The sequence below is a fragment of the Macaca thibetana genome, chromosome 16 (genome assembly GCF_024542745.1).
Source record: "Macaca thibetana thibetana isolate TM-01 chromosome 16, ASM2454274v1, whole genome shotgun sequence".
NCBI classification, from domain to species: domain Eukaryota; kingdom Metazoa; phylum Chordata; class Mammalia; order Primates; family Cercopithecidae; genus Macaca; species Macaca thibetana.
This window is the reverse complement of record NC_065593.1, coordinates 50507626-50528784: the sequence shown is the minus strand read 5'-3', so window position 1 is coordinate 50528784 and position 21159 is coordinate 50507626. Positions and strand designations below refer to the sequence as shown.

The following is a 21159-nucleotide window of genomic DNA, read 5'->3' as shown; positions in this document are numbered from 1 at the left end:
GAATCAATTTGGCAGAGAAATGAATGTGCAAAAAGACAGTGTCTTGAGCTTGTCATAGGTGGAATAAAATGACAACAATGACAAAAAAGAGAGACAAAAAGGAAGAGATAAGGGATTAAATAAAAGTGAAGAGGGGAGGCAAGGCAATGAATAGGAAGAAAAGTGAAGAGGAAGATGATGGAGATGATGATGAAGACAGAAGAGGAAAAGAGAGAGGCACTAGGATTCCCGGTACAAGTATTTGAAGATGTTACAGGAGAGCTAGACTAGTCCTTAGATTACCCACGTGGCTAGGAAGCGTGTGCACATCAGGCAGTCTGCTGCCTGTCCTTTGCCCATCTCTACAGATCCGTGTCTCACTGCTCCCCACTAAGATTCACTTCAAGCAACACTGACCTTATAGTTATTAAACATTTGCAGTTCTAAATGTTTTGCTTTTCCTCATGTTCTTTCACTTATCTGTTCTTTCACACACTCTTTTTCTTCACCTTCATCACCTACTTAACTCTGAGTCATTTCCAAGATTCAATTCAGTCTTCTCCAGTAGTCCTATCCCAAACCCTGTATCACACAAACACATGTGCAAATGCATACACACCTGTGCGCTTGCACACATATGCATGAGTGCACACGTGCACACACACACACACACAGGTTAGGAGTTCTCAGCAAGTTCCAATAGCTTACCTCCCTCCCCATAAGGCATTGTATTGAGATTATATGTTTTTTTGGGCCTCCAAGGAGGGGATCACAGTTTATTTTGGCTTCCAATACTGAGCTCAACATTTAATACATAACTAGTATTTAATTTCCGCTTGTTTAGTTATCAAAATAAATCAAAAGGAAATTGTCTTTACCACAAGAATTTTAAAAGGTAGGTATTTATTTAAAGCAAAAATTTCGGCATTGGTGTAACTTAACCTCTCTGACTCTAGTTATCCCGTCCGCAAAATGGGAAAAGCAACATTTACCAACGTAGATTATTGGGAAAGTTAAATAACTTTTATAACTTTTTATGACTGCAAGATGCCCTGGCACATAGTTAAATGCCCAATACCATTCATTTATATTCCTGTGGTGCATTTGGACATGACTGTATTGAACAGGCTCAAAAGACATGCTATCTACTACATACCAAATCATTGAGAATGGGAACAAATTCGGGGGAAGGCTTTACTAATCACACTTAAATTGTAATTTTTTTTCAGGATAGTCCACTTCTACTGGCAGCAATAGATTTTTTAATAAATATAATGAAGAAGGCAAAAAAAAAAAAAAACCCCACAACAACTTGGCATCAGATTAAGGCTGTCTCAGAATGAAAATGATCTTTAAAAATTCATTCTACAAGTCCACAGGAATGAGTCCGAGATTACAGGATTTATGAATAGGAGTGCAGCATCGGAAAAAAGAAGGACTGAGCAAACTGTAAGTATCTGATGGTTAGACTCTTTCTTTCACATTGAACCATCCAAGGGAATTAAACAACTCAAAGCTGTAATAGACCCCAAAAGATTACTTTGCCTTCCCTGACTTTAGGCAGATGAATATCTAAAAAACTCAGATGAATTTTTTTAAAAAATTCTAGCAACAAATTCCACCAGTCCCCTGATCATTTAGTTTTTCTATCTCTCCCAACTAAACTATTTTCTCTTTTCTAATTATATCTAATTAATTATATTCCTCTCTCTGTCTTCCACATTTGCATGGATTTTATGATAAGCCAGCCTCTGAAGAACACCAGGCACTGAAGACTCTGCCCATTTTACAGATGAGGAAACCTGGCTAAGGTAAGTCATTTACAACTGCAAAGAGATGGAGAAAGGATTGGAATCCTTCTTTATCTTCTCCATTCTCCTCCTGCCCTTTGCCCATCAATCTTCCCCATCCCATCTCTGACTCTTACGATTGGAGGATATTTTTAAGATTATTTCTGAGAACAAAGTCCTTAAGGAATGTATATTCTAATTTCAGAATTTTAATAAATTTCCTAACATCTAGTGGCTCCCAGACTAGTTCCTAACAAAATACAATTCATAAAACTATTAAGAAGAGGGCGTGGCCCACCATCACAAAGGGTCACCAACACTACATTCTTTATCTATCCAACTACAAAAATCTCACAAGTTATTTTCACTGTGCTTAAGATTTACTTGTTTCCATCCTGGTGATTATGCACTTGAAGTATGTGTGTAACTTGAATAATATGACTAAAAAGTCCATGTGGTAAAGACCAGGGACACACCTCTTGTCCAATAGCTTAGGACTATCAACATGCTATAGCAAGGGAGACCACATGGCTGAGGACCACAGGGCATCCTCCCAAACAAAGTAGAGAAATGTTATTATAAAATGTTGAGGAATGGTGGGGTAAAATTACATGACATAGTGTTTTCATAAGCTCAGGGAAAAACAGGGCTGTGTTTAAAAAATAATTAACACCAGATGTGGTCTGTGAAACAGACTTATGGTCCTCCTTTGCTGGAAGCTGTATAGTTAAGACAAATGGGGAATGTTGTGTCTGAAAGTCAATTGTCTGAAATTCTGCACCTGGTTTGGGTACTGAGGTTGCTTCTCTGTCCAAATGACTTAGATCCTGTCCAGGCAAGAGTGGAATGTTTGCTTCTTACTGATATGGATGAAGAGCAAGGTTTCTGACAGCCTATAATTTTAGAAAAAAGTATTTCTTCATACTGCGTTCTTTTGTTAACAAAAGCAGTGGATTTATAGACATATTTCTTTTTAGTTTGGCATCTCTGTATACATTCCGAAACAAAGAACAGTATGCTATACCATGTATCAAGTGAGTACTTATTTTATTTCACTAAAGAGAATAAAAATTTTTAATAACAACTGCTACATGTTGTCTATTTTGAGTGACTCCAAGTTGGAAAAAGACTAGGAGACATCACCAGTGTTTCTACTCCACAGAAGACCTGTGGTATTGTTAAAGATTTGCCACTCTTTGATCCATACGACTTTGGAGGAATTCATTTTGTAAATCTGGTCTTCCAAAAACTGTGATGGACTACGATGGATCATAGACTCAAAGGCCTTCAAAGATCAGAGATATGGTAGACCAAAGGTGTATTTTTAAAAAGAGCAAACAAAACAAAACACACCTCAGAGGTAAATTTGTGCCGAAGACCATCAGCATTCCTTGGGCAATGTTATCTTTAATCTACCTTCCAACACTAAATTTATTTTCTGTATTCCTATTCGTCTTCACTATGGCTGGAAAAGACAAAGCTATTTTATTGGTCACCAGCTCAACTAATTCCCCTTGTCTTTTTCATAATACCACCTTACCACCTCATAAGCAAACAAAACCCTCAGCCAACAAACTAAAGCAGCTGTGACAGAAAGATAACTGATTCCTTTGTAGATATTGTCCATAGATTTTGAAGTATGTAATACAAAGTGCATATGTCAAAGCAAGAAAGCAAGAAATAGCCAATTTCAATTTTATTTCTAAGACAATAATCATGGAAGGGCATTCAGAAAGGCACAGAATGAATTAAATCCCCACTTACTTTGACTTTATTGTTTCCAGAAAAGTTCTTTCCCTTTAATTGCTTGATTTATCTTTGTCTTGCCTTACTAAAATTTGTGACTGCTATGTGATAGGAAACTATTTGAAAGTTATTTTTCTTTCCTTTCCCTCTCCACCCCCAAATAGTACAGCATCATCTACATAGTGTCTCATAAGTGTTAATGAGTTATAAACCAACTCAGATTACTAAAATAAAATCAGTCTAGCAGCTTTGGTGATGATTTTCTTACAAACAAGGTTAGGCACTGTGTCATCAAACACTGGGCCATGCTTTCCATAGCAGAATCAATACACATCCGCTCTTATGAACAATTTTGGCTTTTTAGAAATTCTTACTTGATCTCAATGCCAATCAGAAACCTGGCCTGTGACTCATGAACTTTCCAGTCTTATGCTTAAGTCACGGATGGCAGCAAACAAGAGGAAAGTGTGATGGTGGCAATGCTGGATTCTTCAAACTTGCATCTTCTCACATGGCATGACCTGGAAGCTGACAGATGAGCAATTGTTCTGATGATATACATCACCAGGTATTCAGTTAAAGGGAAAAAGCAGACAGGTAGAAAACAAAGCATCCTTTAGTGATTTAGGGATCGCTGCCTCAGCAGTTAAATCCAGAGTTCTCATTTCAACGGGCAGCTACAACTCCAGGAAATGACCTCACGTCCTGGGGGTCATTAGCTCCCAGCCAGGGCATATAAAGGGCCCAGAGGGGCACGAGGACATTCACACCCGAGAACACCCAGCTCCTCTCAACAGCCCACCCCACACCAGCCTCAGACACCACCATGACCGGCTCCTGCTGCGGCTCCACCTTCTCTTCCCTGAGCTGCGGGGGAGGCTGCTGCCAGCCCTGCTGCTACCGCGACCCCTGCTGCTGCCGCCCCGTGACCTACCAGACCACCGTGTGCCGCCCCGTGACCTGCGTGCCCCGCTGCACGCGTCCCATCTGCGAGCCCTGCCGCCGCCCGGTGTGCTGCGACCCCTGCTCCCTGCAGGAAGGCTGCTGCCGCCCCATCACCTGCTGCCCCACGTCGTGCACGGCTGTGGTCTGCAGGCCCTGCTGCTGGGCCACCACCTGCTGCCAGCCTGTGTCTGTGCAGTCCCCCTGCTGCCGGCCCCCCTGCGGCCAGCCGACGCCTTGCAGCACCACCTGCAGGACCTTCTCCTGCTGAGACCCCACCTCTCCCCTCAACGCACAAAACATTCCCAGGTGCACAGAATCATGTGCAGACTCTTCCACCCCTTCTGGATCAGATGAGAGACTCCACCTTTGCAGCCTAGCTGATCCACAAGCACGAATTCAACAATAACATCCTGTTTCCCCACATAATTATGTAGCTAATCCTGGCCCTCTCTGACAATCTTGAGAAAAATTCCAGCTTTCATCATTTGATTTCTTGGCTTAAAAAAAAAAAAAAAAAACGAGTAAATACAAATCAAAGCTCCTCTTGAATAGAACTCTGTCCCACTGACTCATCACCCTTTTTTGTATTATTTCAAGGTTCTCAGATGAGATTTTTTTTCTTCCAGGATAATGCTATTTGTATGCTGTATTTTTGCCTGTAAAAATAAAATAAAATTTTATTTCTGGGGAAGTAAACACATTTCTTTTTATTTATTGTTTATCACTTTTCAAAAGCTCATATTTAGCTTACATTACAGCATAGAGAATCAGAAGAACGAAAGGAAGGATTTTCTAAGGGCCATTTTTGAGCTTTAGAATAGGAACAACTCAGGTGGAAGGTCTATAATTTTAATAGCATGTCAAAATAAATCTGATCATCTCATGTGATTCACCTTCATATTTCTAGTCGCAGGTTTTATGGTGATGCTGAGGAAATGGTGAGACTATAGTAGGTCTCTGTAAACATAAACTTGACTTATGAATAATTCACACACATGATAAGGGGGAGGAAGTCTAAGTTAAGTTACAGCCCCATTTGTTCACCAATGTAGAAAACTGTGCAGTAATTGATGTCAAAGGGGACCTGGGAATCCCTAGCCACTGAACATCCCATGCTGGAGGAACCACTATCCCAAATTCTCCATGGTTCCCATCAGCACCATCACGGCCAGTTCTACTTCCAGTGGAGTGGCTGCTGCTGAGAAGGCAGGGAGAAGTGAAGCCTTGGTTGTCATCATCCTGGTTTTGAGCTCCACATTCATCTTACCATTTAAACAACACCAATGCAGTTGAAATGCTGATAACATTAATCCATACTGCATATATTGTTGATATTGTTAAATACTTGTAGGTTGGTAAGGAAGGCTAACCACTATCATTTCGCTGAGAAATATGTTTTTGGTTCCTAGCATCTGATAGAAAAGAGGTTTCTTTGATTGTTCGGCATGTATTCCTGGGCATATCTACCTGCCCATTGAGAAAAGTGAGGCAAGGGAAGCTTTGTGAGGGCAGAGGTCTTCATTTTTTTTAATTTAAATTTATTTTAAGTTCAGGGATACATGTGCAGGTGTGTTATATAGGTAAATTGTGTGTCACAGGGTTTTGGTATACAGATTATTTCATCACCCAGGTAATAAGCATAGTAACAGATGGCCAGGTGCAGTGGCTTATGCCTGTAATCCCGGCACTTTGGGAGGCTAAGGTGGGTAGGTCACTTGAGGCCAGGAATTCAAGACCAGCCTGGCCAACATGGCGAAACCCTGTCTCTACTAAATATACAAAAATTAGCTGGGCATGGTGGCATGCGCCTGTAATCCAAGCTACTCAGGAGGCTGAGTCAGGAGAATCACTTGAACCTGGGAGGCAGAGGCTTCGGTGAGCCAAGATTGCACCACTGCACTCCTGCCTGGGTGACAGAGTGAGACTCCGTTTCAAAAAATTAATTAATTAATTAAATTAAACAAAAGCATAGTAACAGACAGGTGGTTTTTTCATCCTCACCCTCTTCCCGCCATCCGCCTTCAAGTAGGCCTCAGTATCTGTTGTTCCCTTCTTTGTGTCCATATGTATTCAATGTTTACATACCACTTATAAGTGAGAACATGTGGTATTTGGTTTTCTGTATCTGCGTTAGTTCGCTTAGGATAATGGCCTCCAGCTTCATCCACATTGTTACAAAGGACATAATTTCCTTTTTTTATGGCTGTGTACTATTCTGTGATGTATGTGTACCATATTTTCTTTATCCAGTCCACCCTTAATGGGTATTTAGGTTGATTCCATATTTTTGCTACTTTGAACAGACGTATGCATGTATTGTCTTTATGGTAGAATGACTTCTGTTCCTCTGGGTCCATACCCAATAATGGGATTGCTGGGTTGGATGGCAATTCTGTTTTAAATACTTTCAGAAATTGCCAAACTGCTTGCCACAATGGCTGAGCTAATTTACATTGAGGGCCAGGATCTTGACTAACTTTGTTCACTACTAGATTCCCACTGACCTGCACAATATTTGGCACATTGAGTATAATAAAAAATGATGTGTTGAATGATGAATGAATAAGTTCTAAGGGGATTGGTTAGAAGAGAGAAAAACATCATCATTCCATCCCAACTCTCAACTCATCATGCTGGATGTGCATATTCTTAAAACAATAAACCAATCATGAAGAAAGATCTTTTTTCTGGAAATATGGTAAAAGTTTCTCAACAAGAAGTCTGTTATATTCAAAACCTTTACATTTTCAGTATGTGCACAATGGAGTTTTATCTTTGTTAACCGTTTGGTAATTAACCAATGGATAGGCTCATAAGTCTAATTTCTTTCTATATATTCTTTTTTTTTTTGGAGACGGAGTCTTGCTCTGTTGCCCAGGTTGGAGTACAGTGGCACAATCTCCGCTCACTGCAAGCTCCGCTTCCCGGGTTCACACCATTCTTCTGCCTCAGCCTTGCGAGTAGTTGGGACTACAGGTGCCTGCCATCATGCCCAGCTAATTTTTTGTATTTTTAGTAGAGATGGGGTTTCACCATGTTAACCAGGATGGTCTCGATCTCCTGACCTCGTGATGCGCCCGCCACAGCCTCCCAAAGTGCTGGGATTACAGGCGTGAACCACCACGCCCAGCCTCTTTGTATATAATCTTGATCAGTGTTTTCAAAATTTGCTAAGTACATCTGTTTTTCTCCTCTCAGAGTTTTTCTTTTTAGCCTTCTAGAGACCTCCTTATTTAAAAGTGTTTTCTCAAATGGAGAATGCCTTGTTTCCCCCTAAAGTTATCGCTATTACTGAATCTCATTTATTTCCACAGTCACCCCATTCTCTGGTTGGCCAAAGTGACTGGTGCAGATCTGGGTAAGCCTGTAAGAAACCATGCAAGAAGTGTGAGCAATAAGAAGGCCTACACTTGAACCTTCAACTTCAGATCTATTAGATTGGTGCAAAAGTAATTGCAGCTTTTGCCATTGAAAGTAATGCCAAAAACCACAATTACTTTTTGCACCAACCTAATAGAACAGACTTAGTTGTAAAGGAAAAGGTCAGGACCAAGCAAATTAAGAGGCAAAGACTAAAATGTGATTGAGTGACATAATTTGCCTACAAGTCATGACAATTTGAAACAATTAAAAATGACAATTGGTTCCATAAGCAGAAATGAGCCCCAGCATAGCACACAGGGAGATGTTGAAGACACTGAGGTATGGGCCGGATGAGGCCTGAGAACACATTCAACTGGGATCACTACTGAAGGGTTTTATTATACTGCAAGACTGCAGCCTTCATCTACATAGACTTGTTTGACTTTCTCACCATTTTGGTGGCTTTGTTCACAATACCCCATGATCATTCAATTATGCCCAACTATGACACTATCTCCTTAGGGTATGTTTTGACATTTTCAGAAGGCTGAATAGAAGGTAATTCTTCCCATTCCTGAGGCTACTGGTAAGACATAGAGTCCTTTCAGCTGACTCTAAAAAATTAGCCATATCACAAATAACAACTGTTTTCAAAGTAAATACATTGTAAAAGTTCCTAAATAAAATAGACATTCCTTAATATCTGGGAATGTGGTGCCTACAATCCATTCTTTAGCTACAGTGAGTTCTTCAGCTTTTTGGGCTGACAAATAATGTTCCCACAGATATTTCTGGAGTGAGTATTGGCTCCAACACTTACTAGGTACATGACCTTGGGTAAGTCACTTATCTGGTTCCTCATGTGTGAAATGAGAAATAAACAGTATCTATATCCTAAGAATGTTATGAAGATTAGATTAATACGTGTATTTTTTAATATGCTGCTTGGAACATAGTTAGAACTTAATGATACTGGCTATCATGAAGATTACAGTGAAATTTACCTTGGTCTGGAAATATACAACCATAGAAATCAATGAACATATCTCTAAGACAAAAACCACTGGATGATGGAAACCTACTAAAATGCATTCTTGTACCTCCAAAAAGAGGACTGGAAAATTCTTCTTTTACTGAGAAATCCTGACTTTTAAACTATCCCTGTAGTATTATCCTCAACTTGTTTTGCCCAGGAAGCTTAGCAGTGGCAAAGAATGCTAACAACTTGAGGTGTACTTCACTTCAACTGCTAGCAAGTAACCCTCAGAGCATGCAGAGCATGACAGCTGCTTTGTGCTATCAAAACAGCAACTGGCAAAAGCATCATTGAATTATAATGATAATTGGAGACTTTGAAGTTAGGGTCATTAAATTCATATTTGAACCATAAATAGCAAAATATAATGGGTCTACACTAAATAAGGAAAACAAATAGACATTTATGTGTACCTGAGTATCTAAACAATGTCTAGAAAACTTACTAATCTGCAGGTGTTATTTCAGGAAGAATAAGTGAAAACAAGGAAATGACCTCGTGTCCTGGGGGTCATCAGCTCCCAGCCAGGGTATATAAAGGGCCCGGAGCGGGAGGAGGACATTCACATCTGAGAACATCCAGCTCCTCTCAACAGCCCACCCCACACCAGCCTCAGACACCACCATGACTGGCTCCTGCTGCGGCTCCACCTTCTCCTCCCTGAGCTACGGGGAAGGCTGCTGCCAGCCCTGCTGCTACCGCGACCCCTGCTGCTGCCGCCCCGTGACCTACCAGACCACCGTGTGCCGCCCCGTGACCTGCGTGCCCCGCTGCACACGCCCCATCTGCGAGCCCTGCCGCCGCCCGGTGTGCTGCGACCCCTGCTCCCTGCAGGAAGGCTGCTGCCGCCCCATCACCTGCTGCCCCACGTCGTGCACGGCTGTGGTCTGCAGGCCCTGCTGCTGGGCCACCACCTGCTGCCAGCCTGTGTCTGTGCAGTCCCCCTGCTGCCGGCCCCCCTGCGGCCAGCCGACGCCTTGCAGCACCACCTGCAGGACCTTCTCCTGCTGAGCAGCCCGTAATCACGAAGAACCCTTCAGAAGATGGCCAGGACCATCCCGCTGCCCCTCAGGGCTTCACCGCAGAGCAATACACGTTTCCTTGAGAAGCCCATTTCTCATCTCTTCATACTAGCTCACCCTATGCACTGAAGATACCTTTTCAGACCAACTACAGATGAAAAATACTCTCTCTTCCTAGGACTCCAGTCTAACTCCCATATCATGTTGTCTGCTTTCTAATAAAACTCAATATTCTTAGCATAGAAATCATGGTCTTTGTGATATTTCCTTCCAGTAGATTGCATCTCTCTTTTGTCTAGAGATATTCAAAGCAAGATGCAGAACAATCCTCTTACATAGTTCTCATAACTTAAGTCTGAGTAGTTTTCTTATAATCATCGTAAATGGCATTTGTGGAGCACAGCTGAGTCAGGAAGATGAGTACAACTATGTCTTTATCATGTGTACAGAGTCACTTGTGCCCAGAATTCCAGGCATGCATCGAACACCTGAGAAATGTTCTGCAACAAGAAACACCCTGGGAGGCTGCACCTGGGTTGAAACTTATATTCCCAGCCTAATGGTGTATTTACTGATCCAACACCTGTTGGAACATCATAGAATACCCAGGGTGTTAGAGATGGAAGAAGCCTTAGGCAACCTCTGGCCAATTACCTCTCTTTCAAAAGTTAAAGAAACATGAGTAATGTAAGAGTAAATTAGTTACTTACTAATGTAATTATAATCACAAAAGTTTAGAAAAGACCCTGGAGAATGCATGTTTCCTGCATTTAGACCTTAAGTCAAACACTTCTTCTTAGTATGGTGAGAGACATGTTAATCACAAAATGGTTGTATATTTTACGACTTTATTTTACACTTCAATAGCCACACACACATACACACACCCCCTAGGAATACATCTAACCAAGGAAGTGAAAAATCTCTACAGAGAAAATTACAGAACACGACTTAAAGAAATGATAGGTGACACAAACGAATGGAAAAACATCCCATGCCAATGGATTGGAAGAATCAATGTCATTAAAATGGCTACACTGCCCAAAGCAATCTACAGATTCAATGCTATTTTTATCAAGCTACCAATCTCATTTTTCACAGAACCAGAAAAAAAACGATTCTGAAATTCATATGGAACCGAAAAGAGCCCAAATAGCCAAAGCAATCCTAAATAAAAAGAAATCTGGAGGCATCACATTACCTGACTTCAAACTACGCTATAAGACTACAGTAAACAAAACAGCATGGTACTGGTACCAAAACAGAAGGTTGTAAAATATAAAGTGGCATAGACAAAAGGAACAGAATAGAGAATCCAGAAATAAAGCCACACTCATACAACAATCTAATCTTTGATAACATTAACAAAAATAAGCAATGAGGATAGGACTCCCTATTCGATAAGTGGTGCTGAGATAGCTGGCTAGCTCTATGCAGAGGATTGAAACTAGACCCCAACATTTCACCATATAGAAAAATTAACTCAAGATGGATTAAAGATTTAAATGTAAGACCTCAAACTGTAAAAACCCCAGGAGAAAATCTAGAAAACATCATTCTGAGCATCAATCTTCAGAAAGAATTTATGACTAAGTCCTCAAAAGCAATTGCAACAAACACAAAAATTGACAAGCGGGACCTAATTAAACTAAAGAGCTTCTGCACAGTAAATGAAACTATCAACACAGTAAATAGACAACCTACAGAATGAGAGAAAATATTCACAAGCTGTGCATCCAATAAACGCCTAATATCCAGAATCTATAAGGAACTTAAACAATTGAACAAGCAAAAAACAAATAACCCCATTAAAAAGTGGGCAAAGGACTTGAACAATCACTTCTCAAAACAAGACATACAAGCAGCCAACAAACATGTGAAAAAATGCCCCATATCATTATTCATCAAAGAAATGCAAATCAAAACCACAATGAGATACCATCTTGCACCAGTCAGAAAGGCTATTATTAAAAAGCTCAGTAATTGAAGCCCCATACTTTCAGAATAAAGAAAGAAATAGTAAAAAAACAACAGATGCTGACAAGGCTGTCGAGAGGAGAGAATGCTTATATGCTGTTGATGGGAATGTAGATTAGTTCAGCCACTATGGAAAGCAATGTGGAGATTTCTCAAGAACTTAAAATAGAACTATCATTTGACCCAGCAATCCCTTTACTTGGTCTGTAGCCAAAAGAAAATAAATCATTCTACCAAAAAGACACATGCACTTGCATGTTTGTCACAGTACAATTCACAATAGCAAAGACATGGAATCAACCTAGGTTCCCATCAGTGGTGGACTGGATAGAGAAAATGTGGTACACATACACCATGGAGTACAACTCAGCCATAAAAAACAATGAACTCATGTCCTTCACAGTAACATGGATGCAGCTGGGGGCCATTATCCTAATCAAATTAACCCAGGAACAGAAAACCAAATGCCATATGTTCTCACTGACAAATGGGAATTAAACATCGGGTATTCATTGACCTAATGATGGCAACAATCGACATCGGGGACTACTAGAGTGGGGAGAGAGGGAGGGAGACAAGGATTGAAAAACTATTGGCTACTACACTCAGTCCTGGGTGACAGGATCAATCATACCCCAAACCTCAGCATCACACAATATACCCACATAGCAAACTGGTACATCACACAATGTACCCCCGGAATCTAAAGGAAAAGTTGAAATAGTGAAAAAAAAATTGTTCATAATGTTATTGTTAAATGATAATGTGAAATAAAGCTCTAGAGTTTATTACACAAAATCTGTTGTCCACCGCCACGAGAAATCTGTCTAAATCAATTTGAAGGCCTTTTTTTTTTTTTTTTTAAGGATGCTTCTCTAAGACCCCATTCTGTATTGCATGGACTGTGGGGTTCTCAGTAGGGGTCTTGTTGTTATACACAGTCCTGACAGACGTGCCGCCTGTCAGTTCAACAATAGCCTGACTCCCTTAACAGAGGTAAGTACTCAATGAGAAGGTGCTCTATTTCTTCCTTCCAGGTGCTTTTATTTTACTTCATGCTATTAATGGAACTCACCACTGAATAATGTTATTTCATGCATATTCTTTGGTGACTGAGCAGAGAACCGATCATTTGCCATAAAAAATATGTTGATCTTTGTTCTAAACTTAAAGTTTAGAATTTAAAAAGTACCAATGTAACATGACCTTTTACTATATACTTATACATATATATGTGTGTATATGTATATGTATATATACACATACAGGTATATATGTACATATGTACTATATATATTTACTCTATATATAGTAAAAGGTCATGTTACTATATATGTGTATATATGTATAAATATATATATTTACTGTATATTTAAAAATATATTTACTATATATACTATATATTTAAATATATATTTATGTTATATATATAGTATATATAGTAAATATATCTTTATATGTTATATATAAATATATATTTGTATATTATAATATAAAATATATCTATTTTAGATACTAAGTACCAGACACTGTTTGTTCTTAGCACTTGACAAATATTAGCTCATGTAATCCTTACAACAATTCTGATATGAACTATTATTATGGCCCAAGGACACACAGCCAGTAAGCAGCAGAGCTTTAAATGAGCATTGTCCAGTTTCAGAATAAGTGGGGTCAGAAAATAGGATGTGACTTGCCACTAGTTTCAAACCGCAGAGCTGTCTGTGCTCTCACAACTCTGGGGCATGAATAACTGAAGCGTGACCCATAACTTCTCTGCCTGCAAATTAAGTTTGGCTATGGGGTGTGGATAAGTGTCTTAGAGTGAATAAACATTAGAAAGGTTTACTGAATGATACACAGACTATTTTTTTGGATCTTTACAAAGGGGAGAGACAGATGTCTTTGGAATTAACTTGGGTTCAAAGTTTGTGCAGTAGAGAAATGAGTCTTGTTAATGTGATGATTTAAGTCTTCCAAAGAGGCTCCCATTGCATAAAATGTGATTACCATGAAGACTCCACAGCAGCATGAAAATAAATTATGAGATAATATGTCTCAAAAAGAGCAGAATATACAACTTTTTACCTAGTTACCTCTGGTTACCGCTTTGAAAAACAAAAATCCCATGTCCATGAACAAAGAAAGGAATCTAAAACAAGAGAGTCAAAGGTCTCTAGTGATGAGATTGTGCCTGATAGCTCCTTCTTCTGTTTCGCTAATTGTGACTATGGGTTCAGTCAATTTACGTTCCCCTTAAAGTTTTGAAATTATGCTTGAGATTCCATTTGGGGAGCTTAAGATGTCGGGGTCCAAGGCACATTCTTTCAAATAAAGAAAATGATCCTGAAGTGATTCAAAACCCTGTCTGGTGACTAACAGGAGGAGTAAAGCTGGAAGGTAATGGGATTGTTTCCCTTTGCAGTTCCTAAACTGCCTCTGGCAACACTTCCTGAAGGAGCCCGTCCATCACGCTTTTAGCAGTGCCACAGCAGAACACTGGGCAGCCTCCCAACGTGTCTCCATTGAACAGTGTACTGGATATGTGTGCAATGTCGGTTGAAAACCCCTTTCTTGTCACTTGCTAGTCATAGCACTTATGTCAAGGTATACATGTATATATCCTTTTGAGATGGAGTCTCACTTTGCAGCTCAAGCTGGAGTTCTATGGCATGATCTTGGCTCACTGCAACCTCCGCCTCTGGGGCTCAAGTGATTCTCGTTCCCCAGCCTCCTGCATAGCTAGGACTACAGGCACCCACCACCACACCTGGCTAATTTTTTGTATTTTATTAGAGTTGGGGTTTCACCATATTGCCCAGGGTGGTCTTGAACTCCTGAGCTCAGGTGATCTGCCTGCCTCAGCCTCCCCAAGTGTTGGGATTACAGGCATGAGCCACTGCGCCCAGCTGTCAAGGTATATTAAGAAAAATTTCCCATTACAGAATTCTTCATTACATGCACAAGAAAGGCAAGGCTAAAAAATGACATGTTTCAGAGATAAAAATCAGCACCTTATGAGCAGAAGGACCAGAGTTGCACAGAACCATGTACTAGAGAAAAGAAAACATGCAAGGCAGTCTTGGAGGTATTATTCCAATACTTAGTGGCTTGCAAAAATTTTCATCTGTCCTGTAAAACTAGATGAGCTACTATCCTATTCAAGGCCTATGTATCCCACTACTGCAAGTGATAAACATATTCCCAAGCAGACTACATGGGAGGTCTTGTCTAACACTCGTGTGATTCACTTTTCACATGTAGGTGCTTCCAAGGACTTGAGTCCCCTTGCTGGGGTCGGGATAGGCTCTACTCAGTGTTCTATGTACTCCTCTATGTTTATAATTTCTTTTTAAAACTGAAAAGTTTTTAGACCATTTTGTCCGGATTTGATCCAGTGCTATCTACTCAAAATAAGCATCGAGAGCTACTATCACCTCAAATGACGATGAGTTCTTAGATTTTCACACCGTGTAGGTACATCCATACTTAGAGATGCAACAAGAGCTCTTTAATGAGATAATGAGTGTGTCGCAAGCAACCATTAGCCAAAACAGAATTCTACTTAATTGGCCAAAAGGTAAACGAAAAGGGTCACCTGCCCCTGGCCAGGGTATATAAAGGGCCCGGAGCGGGAGGAGGACATTCACACCTGAGAACACCCAGCTCCTCTCAACAGCCCACCCCACACCAGCCTCAGACACCACCATGACTGGCTCCTGCTGCGGCTCCACCTTCTCCTCCCTGAGCTACGGGGGAGGCTGCTGCCAGCCCTGCTGCTACCGCGACCCCTGCTGCTGCCGCCCCGTGACCTACCAGACCACCGTGTGCCGCCCCGTGACCTGCGTGCCCCGCTGCACGCGTCCCATCTGCGAGCCCTGCCGCCGCCCGGTGTGCTGCGACCCCTGCTCCCTGCAAGAAGGCTGCTGCCGCCCCATCACCTGCTGCCCCACGTCGTGCACGGCTGTGGTCTGCAGGCCCTGCTGCTGGGCCACCACCTGCTGCCAGCCTGTGTCTGTGCAGTCCCCCTGCTGCCGGCCCCCCTGCGGCCAGCCGACGCCTTGCAGCACCACCTGCAGGACCTTCTCCTGCTGAGCAGGTCACTGACTGCCCGGAACATGCAACTCACCTTCTGAAAAAGTCACACTCCCGTTTCTCTACTTTAACAAACCTCCTGCCCTGAGCCCGCAAGACCCCACATCAACCAAGCTGGGAACCGAGAACCGGGCTCATCATTAAGACCTGGGCCCTTCTGAAGTCTTTGTAAAGGAAGCAATTTCCTTCTACCTATCTAAGATTTTGTGGCATGTTTATTTTCTAATAAATATCTGTTCTTTGGTCTTGCAAAAACTTTGGTTTTATTTACTCATTCTAATGTTTTGTATTAAATTAACTTTTAATTTTAAAAACTGACACATAATTGTACATGTTTATGGGGTGCAGTGTGATGTTTCCATACATGTACACATTTTGTAATAATCAAGTCAGGGTGTTTAGCATATTCATCACCTCATACATTTATCATTTCTTCATGGTAAGAGCATTTAAAATCTTCTCTGTTAGCTATTTTGAAATATACGATACAATATTATTAACCATAGTCATCCTACTGTACATTAGAATACCAACACTTACCCCTCCTATCTATCTGTAACTTTGTACCTGTTGACCAATCTCTGCTTATCCTCCCCTCCTCTCACTCTCCCCAGACTCTGGTAGCCAGTATTCTACTCTCTACTTCTATGAGATTAACTTCTTTAGATTTCACATAGGAGTGAGAGAATGTGCTGTTTGTCTTCCTGTGCCTGGTTAATTTCACTTACCATAATGTCCTCCAGGTTCATCCATGTTGTTGCACATGACAGTATTTCATTGTTTTTATGGCTGATAGTTTTCATTGTGTGTGTGTGAGAGTGTCATATTTTCTCTATCCATTCATCCATTGATGGGACACTTAGATTGTTTTCATATGTTGTCTGCTGTGAATAGTGCTGCAACAAACATGGAAGTGCAGATATCTCCTCAACATACTGATTTCATTTCCTTTGGACATATACTCAGTAATGGGATTGCTGGATCATATGGTAGTTCTATTTTTGGGGGACCCTCCATACTGTTTTCCATAATGGCTATGCTACTTTACATTCCCTCCAACCTTGTATGAGCTCCCCTTTTACCACATCCACACCAGGATTTGTTACTTTTTTGTATTTTTGATAATAGCCATTCTAATTGGGGTGATATGGTATCTCATTGTGGTTTTGATCTGCATTTCATGATGATTAGTGATGCTGAGCACTTCTTCATATATGTGTTGGCCATTTGTGTGTTTTCTTTTGTGAAATATCTATTCAGGTCTTTTACCTATTTTTAATTGGATTTATTATCGTTATTCACTGTTGAGTTGTTCAAGTTCCTTATATATTCTGGATATTAACCCCTGGTCAGATGCATAGTTTGAAAATATTTTCTCCCATTCTCTAGGTTGTCTCTTCACTCTGTTGATTTGATTATTTCCTTTGCTGTGCAGAAGGTTTTTACTTTTATATAATCCCATTTGTCTACTTTCACTTTTGTTGCCTGTGCCTTTGAGGTCTTATCCCCCCAAGAAAAAAACCATTGCCCAGACTAGTGCCATAAAATGCTTCCTGTATGTTTTCTTCTAGTAGTTTTATTATTTGCGGTCTTATATTTAAGTATTTAATCCATTTTGGGTTGTTTTTAAATACGTTGACAAATAGGGTCTAAATGCACTGTTTGCCTACCATATGCAAGTCACAGGCTACATGGTATAAAATAGAAATTAAAATTGAATTAAAAATGTTCCCTTCTTCAAAAAGCTTCTAGGGACATGAGTCATATTCACCTATAATTCATCTAAAAAGTAGAATATGAAAAAATAAAAGTACAACACTGTGTGGTATCAACACAGAAGTCACTATTGGTTGAGGAAAAAAAGAAAGATTGAAAAGAGAAGCTAACATTTTATATGGGTTCAGATTGTGCTACCCAGATCAGAGGGATGGCATTCGTAGCAATAGAAATAGTATGAGCAAAGGTATGGAGGGAGGGGAACCATAGCATTGTTCAGAGTACAGTTTGGCTGGGGGCACTGGATATATAGAGAGTGATAGTGAAAGAAAGATTTGGAAAATTTGTATGCTTTGAATACTAGACAAGGGAGTACACCCTTAATGCAATAAGCAGTAAGGAGCTGTTGAAAGTTTTGGGGCAGGAAAATGGCATAACAAGAGCTGGGCATTGGGACAATTCTCATGATAGCACCTTATAAAGACAGAGGTCAAAGGCCAGAGAAATAAGTTGCACAGAACTATACAGAAACTAATCAGGAAGATATTGCCCTGGTCCAACCGATGTACAATAAGAGCTCAACTAAGATAATACCCATGGAATAAAGAAGACACAATGAGTATGGCAGATGTAGAAACCCAGAAAGTATATTAACTTAGTTGAATGTGGGAAACAAAAACGACTAGGAAGCAAATGTGATTTATTCCAATTATAAGTCTCTGGTCCACACCAGGGCCTATTGTGGGGAGGGGGGAGGGAGGAGAGATAGCATTAGGAGATATACCTTATGTAAATGACGAGTTAATGGGTGCAGCACACCAACATGGCACATGTATACATATGTAACAAACCTCATGTATACATATGTAACAAACCTGCATGTTGTGCACATGTACCCTAGAACTTAAAGTATAATAATAATTTTTTTTAAAAGTCTCTGGTCCAGATACTTAAAAGAACTTTAACATATTTATACTTATTTATTGTGTATTTAAAGTTGCTAGTCCATAGTGTCATCTGTCTATCATCTAATATTTATATTCTTGAGCTATTACAAAATACCTTTTTTAAGAAAAAAAGACAAATACAAAGAGCTTTACTAACATTAATTGATTCTGAAAAGTAGCATGGTATAAAATAAAAAGAACTGGTCTAGGAATGAGTGATAGGAGTTTTATACCCAGCTCTTCTAGTTGTGTACTCTGGGAATGGAACAAGTCACTTAACCTCTCCAAGACTCAAGAGTATTCTAACACCAACTAATGTTAAGTGAAAATGAAAAGTGCTCCATACCACACCACCAATGTTCCCATTTAGAACTTTGAGACTAAATAGTTCTTTACTCAACTCTTTTCCTTGATTAATCCCTCCTGTTACTACTACACTGATTTTTATACTAGAGCAAGATATGAAACAAACAGATGGGGTCCTGCTTTCTGTATAAGCCTTTAGTGCTCTGGGCATAGTAGAAGTTAATAAATATGTGCTATTTATAATAAGAATGATGTCAGTTTCTACACCTATAAAATTAAGTGGTGGAACAAGATAATTTACACATTTTTGATCTCCAACGTTCAGCGATTACATATAACCATTTTCAACGTCATACCTACAGTCATAGTTACCATATGACATGAACATCTTTACTGATGCTGGCATGAATCACATTGTAATATAACCCTATTCCTGTATAAACACCACCACCTCATAAAATGCTAACTATGTGTTTCTATTCATGATGGGAAGGGAGAAATAAACCTACCCCAAGTAGAAATAATATGTTTTTGTCCAGACTTTTTTCATGTATGTTATGTAACCCTAAACTCCCAGTAGAAAATCACATTCTTTCTTCCAGCAATGGCCAGGAATTGTTTTAACTTTTATTTTGTCGAAATTTATCTTAATCTCTTTGCATTTATTATACTACACCTCTTGAACTATATTTGGTCACCCATTTTCTAACCTGCCTTATAAAGCAGAAAAAAGTATTTTCTAACTCTTGCTTTTTCTTTGATTGATTTCCCTTCCTAAATTCAGTTGTCATGCTCTTTGGTCTAATATCTTTTCACAGGACACACAGTTTAGTAATGTGAAATGACATAAATTAAAAATAAATTCTGCCTTTGAGAAATTATATGCCAGATAATCCATATACCGGTGATTTTTGTCTTTCATAGAGAAGTGTAGATTTCATTAAAATATTTTGCAATCTTTTTCCAATTACTGAACATGAATTTTAGCCTCTCTTTTAAGAGACATTGGAATTGAACAGGTTTTGTTTTATATATCCTCCTGAGTGATCAATGTTTCCTCAGATATGAATGTGAAGTTCAGGAGATATCACAGAAATTGGAAAGATTTCATTTCAGTGAAAAATATATGAATTTCTATGAATGTAGAGTTTATCAGAATTTCTATCTGGCTAATAAGATTATAGAGAGAGAGTATAATCTTACTAGTCTAAAAAATATAAAGCAGTCTTACATAGGACAGTCATGATTCATAATTCTTTTCTGGAGACTTGAGGTTTGGTGAATACAATCCCCAAAATCACATCATCTTATGGGTGAGAGTCACCTTGTCAGATGATATGCCCACAAGTGCAAAACTGAAGCTGAAGCTCAAGTAGAAATTACACCACTGTTTGAAAACAAAATGTTAACATTTTTACCAAGGACAAACACATTTGGTGAGTATTAGCTGAGCAATAAGGAAAAATCAATTTCAAGATATATTTAAAACAATTCAGCATTTGAACCATCAGAGGGCCCTAGAAAGGCTGGTTTAAAGAGTAACAAGATAAAAATGTTGCTCGCCACAGATAGAGGAATTGGTCAAGACTTATAAAAAGCCCGAGGTGGAATAGGCAGCCACAACTCAGAAACTCCTCCAAGCAACCCAAACCTCAGACCAACTCCTGACACCATGGCCTGCTGTCAGACCAGCTTCTGTGGATTTCCCAGCTGCTCCACCAGTGGGACCTGTGGCTCCAGCTGCTGCCAGCCAAGCTGCTGTGAGACCAGCTCCTGCCAGCCACGCTGCTGTGAGACCAGCTGCTGCCAGCCAAGCTGCTGCCAGACCAGCTTCTGTGGGTTTCCCAGCTTCTCAACCAGTGGGACTTGTGGCTCCAGCTGCTGCCAGCCAAGCTGCTGTGAAACTAGCTGCTGCCAGCCAAGCTGCTGTGAGACCAGCTGCTGCCAGCCAAGCTGCTGCCAGACCAGCTCCTGCGGAACCAGCTATGGCATTGGTGGTGGCATCGGCTATGGCCAGGAAGGCAGCAGTGGAGCTGTGAGCACCCGTATCAGGTGGTGCCGCCCAGACTGCCGCGTGGAGGGCACCTACCTGCCCCCCTGCTGTGTGGTGAGCTGCACACCCCCATCCTGCTGCCAGCTGCACCACGCCGAGGCCTCCTGCTGCCGCCCGTCCTACTGTGGGCAGTCCTGCTGCCGCCCAGTCTGCTGCTGCTACTCCTGTGAGCCCACTTGTTGAA

At 40.4% G+C, this 21159-nt stretch overlaps 5 protein-coding genes and 1 long non-coding RNA gene across 6 annotated transcripts in view; 5 read left to right on the top strand and 1 right to left on the bottom strand.

Annotated features, from left to right (window-relative positions):
- LOC126938621 (eukaryotic translation initiation factor 1) overlaps window positions 1-21159 on the bottom strand; it is a 1120764-nt gene that overhangs the window by 552921 nt on the left and 546684 nt on the right. The window lies entirely within an intron of this gene.
- Window positions 1-21159, top strand: part of LOC126938649 (uncharacterized) — a 165991-nt gene that overhangs the window by 50439 nt on the left and 94393 nt on the right. The window lies entirely within an intron of this gene.
- On the top strand, window positions 4278-5152 carry LOC126938599 (keratin-associated protein 2-1-like). Its single transcript, XM_050762980.1, has one exon. It carries the CDS (start codon window positions 4342-4344, stop codon window positions 4726-4728), a length of 387 nt encoding a protein of 128 aa, XP_050618937.1. The 5' UTR covers window positions 4278-4341; the 3' UTR covers window positions 4729-5152.
- LOC126938601 (keratin-associated protein 2-1-like) lies at window positions 9435-9870 on the top strand. The gene has a single exon (XM_050762983.1). The coding sequence runs from the start codon at window positions 9484-9486 to the stop codon at window positions 9868-9870; it is 387 nt and encodes a 128-aa protein (XP_050618940.1). The 5' UTR covers window positions 9435-9483.
- On the top strand, window positions 15543-15954 carry LOC126938602 (keratin-associated protein 2-1). Its single transcript, XM_050762984.1, has one exon. The coding sequence runs from the start codon at window positions 15567-15569 to the stop codon at window positions 15951-15953; it is 387 nt and encodes a 128-aa protein (XP_050618941.1). The 5' UTR covers window positions 15543-15566; the 3' UTR covers window position 15954.
- Window positions 20595-21158, top strand: LOC126938574 (keratin-associated protein 1-1-like). Its single transcript, XM_050762936.1, has one exon. It carries the CDS (start codon window positions 20595-20597, stop codon window positions 21156-21158), a length of 564 nt encoding a protein of 187 aa, XP_050618893.1.

Excerpts from the sequence above, each read along its gene's own strand:
- LOC126938599 (XM_050762980.1), top strand. The coding sequence starts at position 4,342 with ATGACCGGCTCCTGCTGCGGCTCCACCTTCTCTTCCCTGAGCTGCGGG.
- LOC126938601 (XM_050762983.1), top strand. The coding sequence starts at position 9,484 with ATGACTGGCTCCTGCTGCGGCTCCACCTTCTCCTCCCTGAGCTACGGG.
- LOC126938602 (XM_050762984.1), top strand. The coding sequence starts at position 15,567 with ATGACTGGCTCCTGCTGCGGCTCCACCTTCTCCTCCCTGAGCTACGGG.
- LOC126938574 (XM_050762936.1), top strand. The coding sequence starts at position 20,595 with ATGGCCTGCTGTCAGACCAGCTTCTGTGGATTTCCCAGCTGCTCCACC.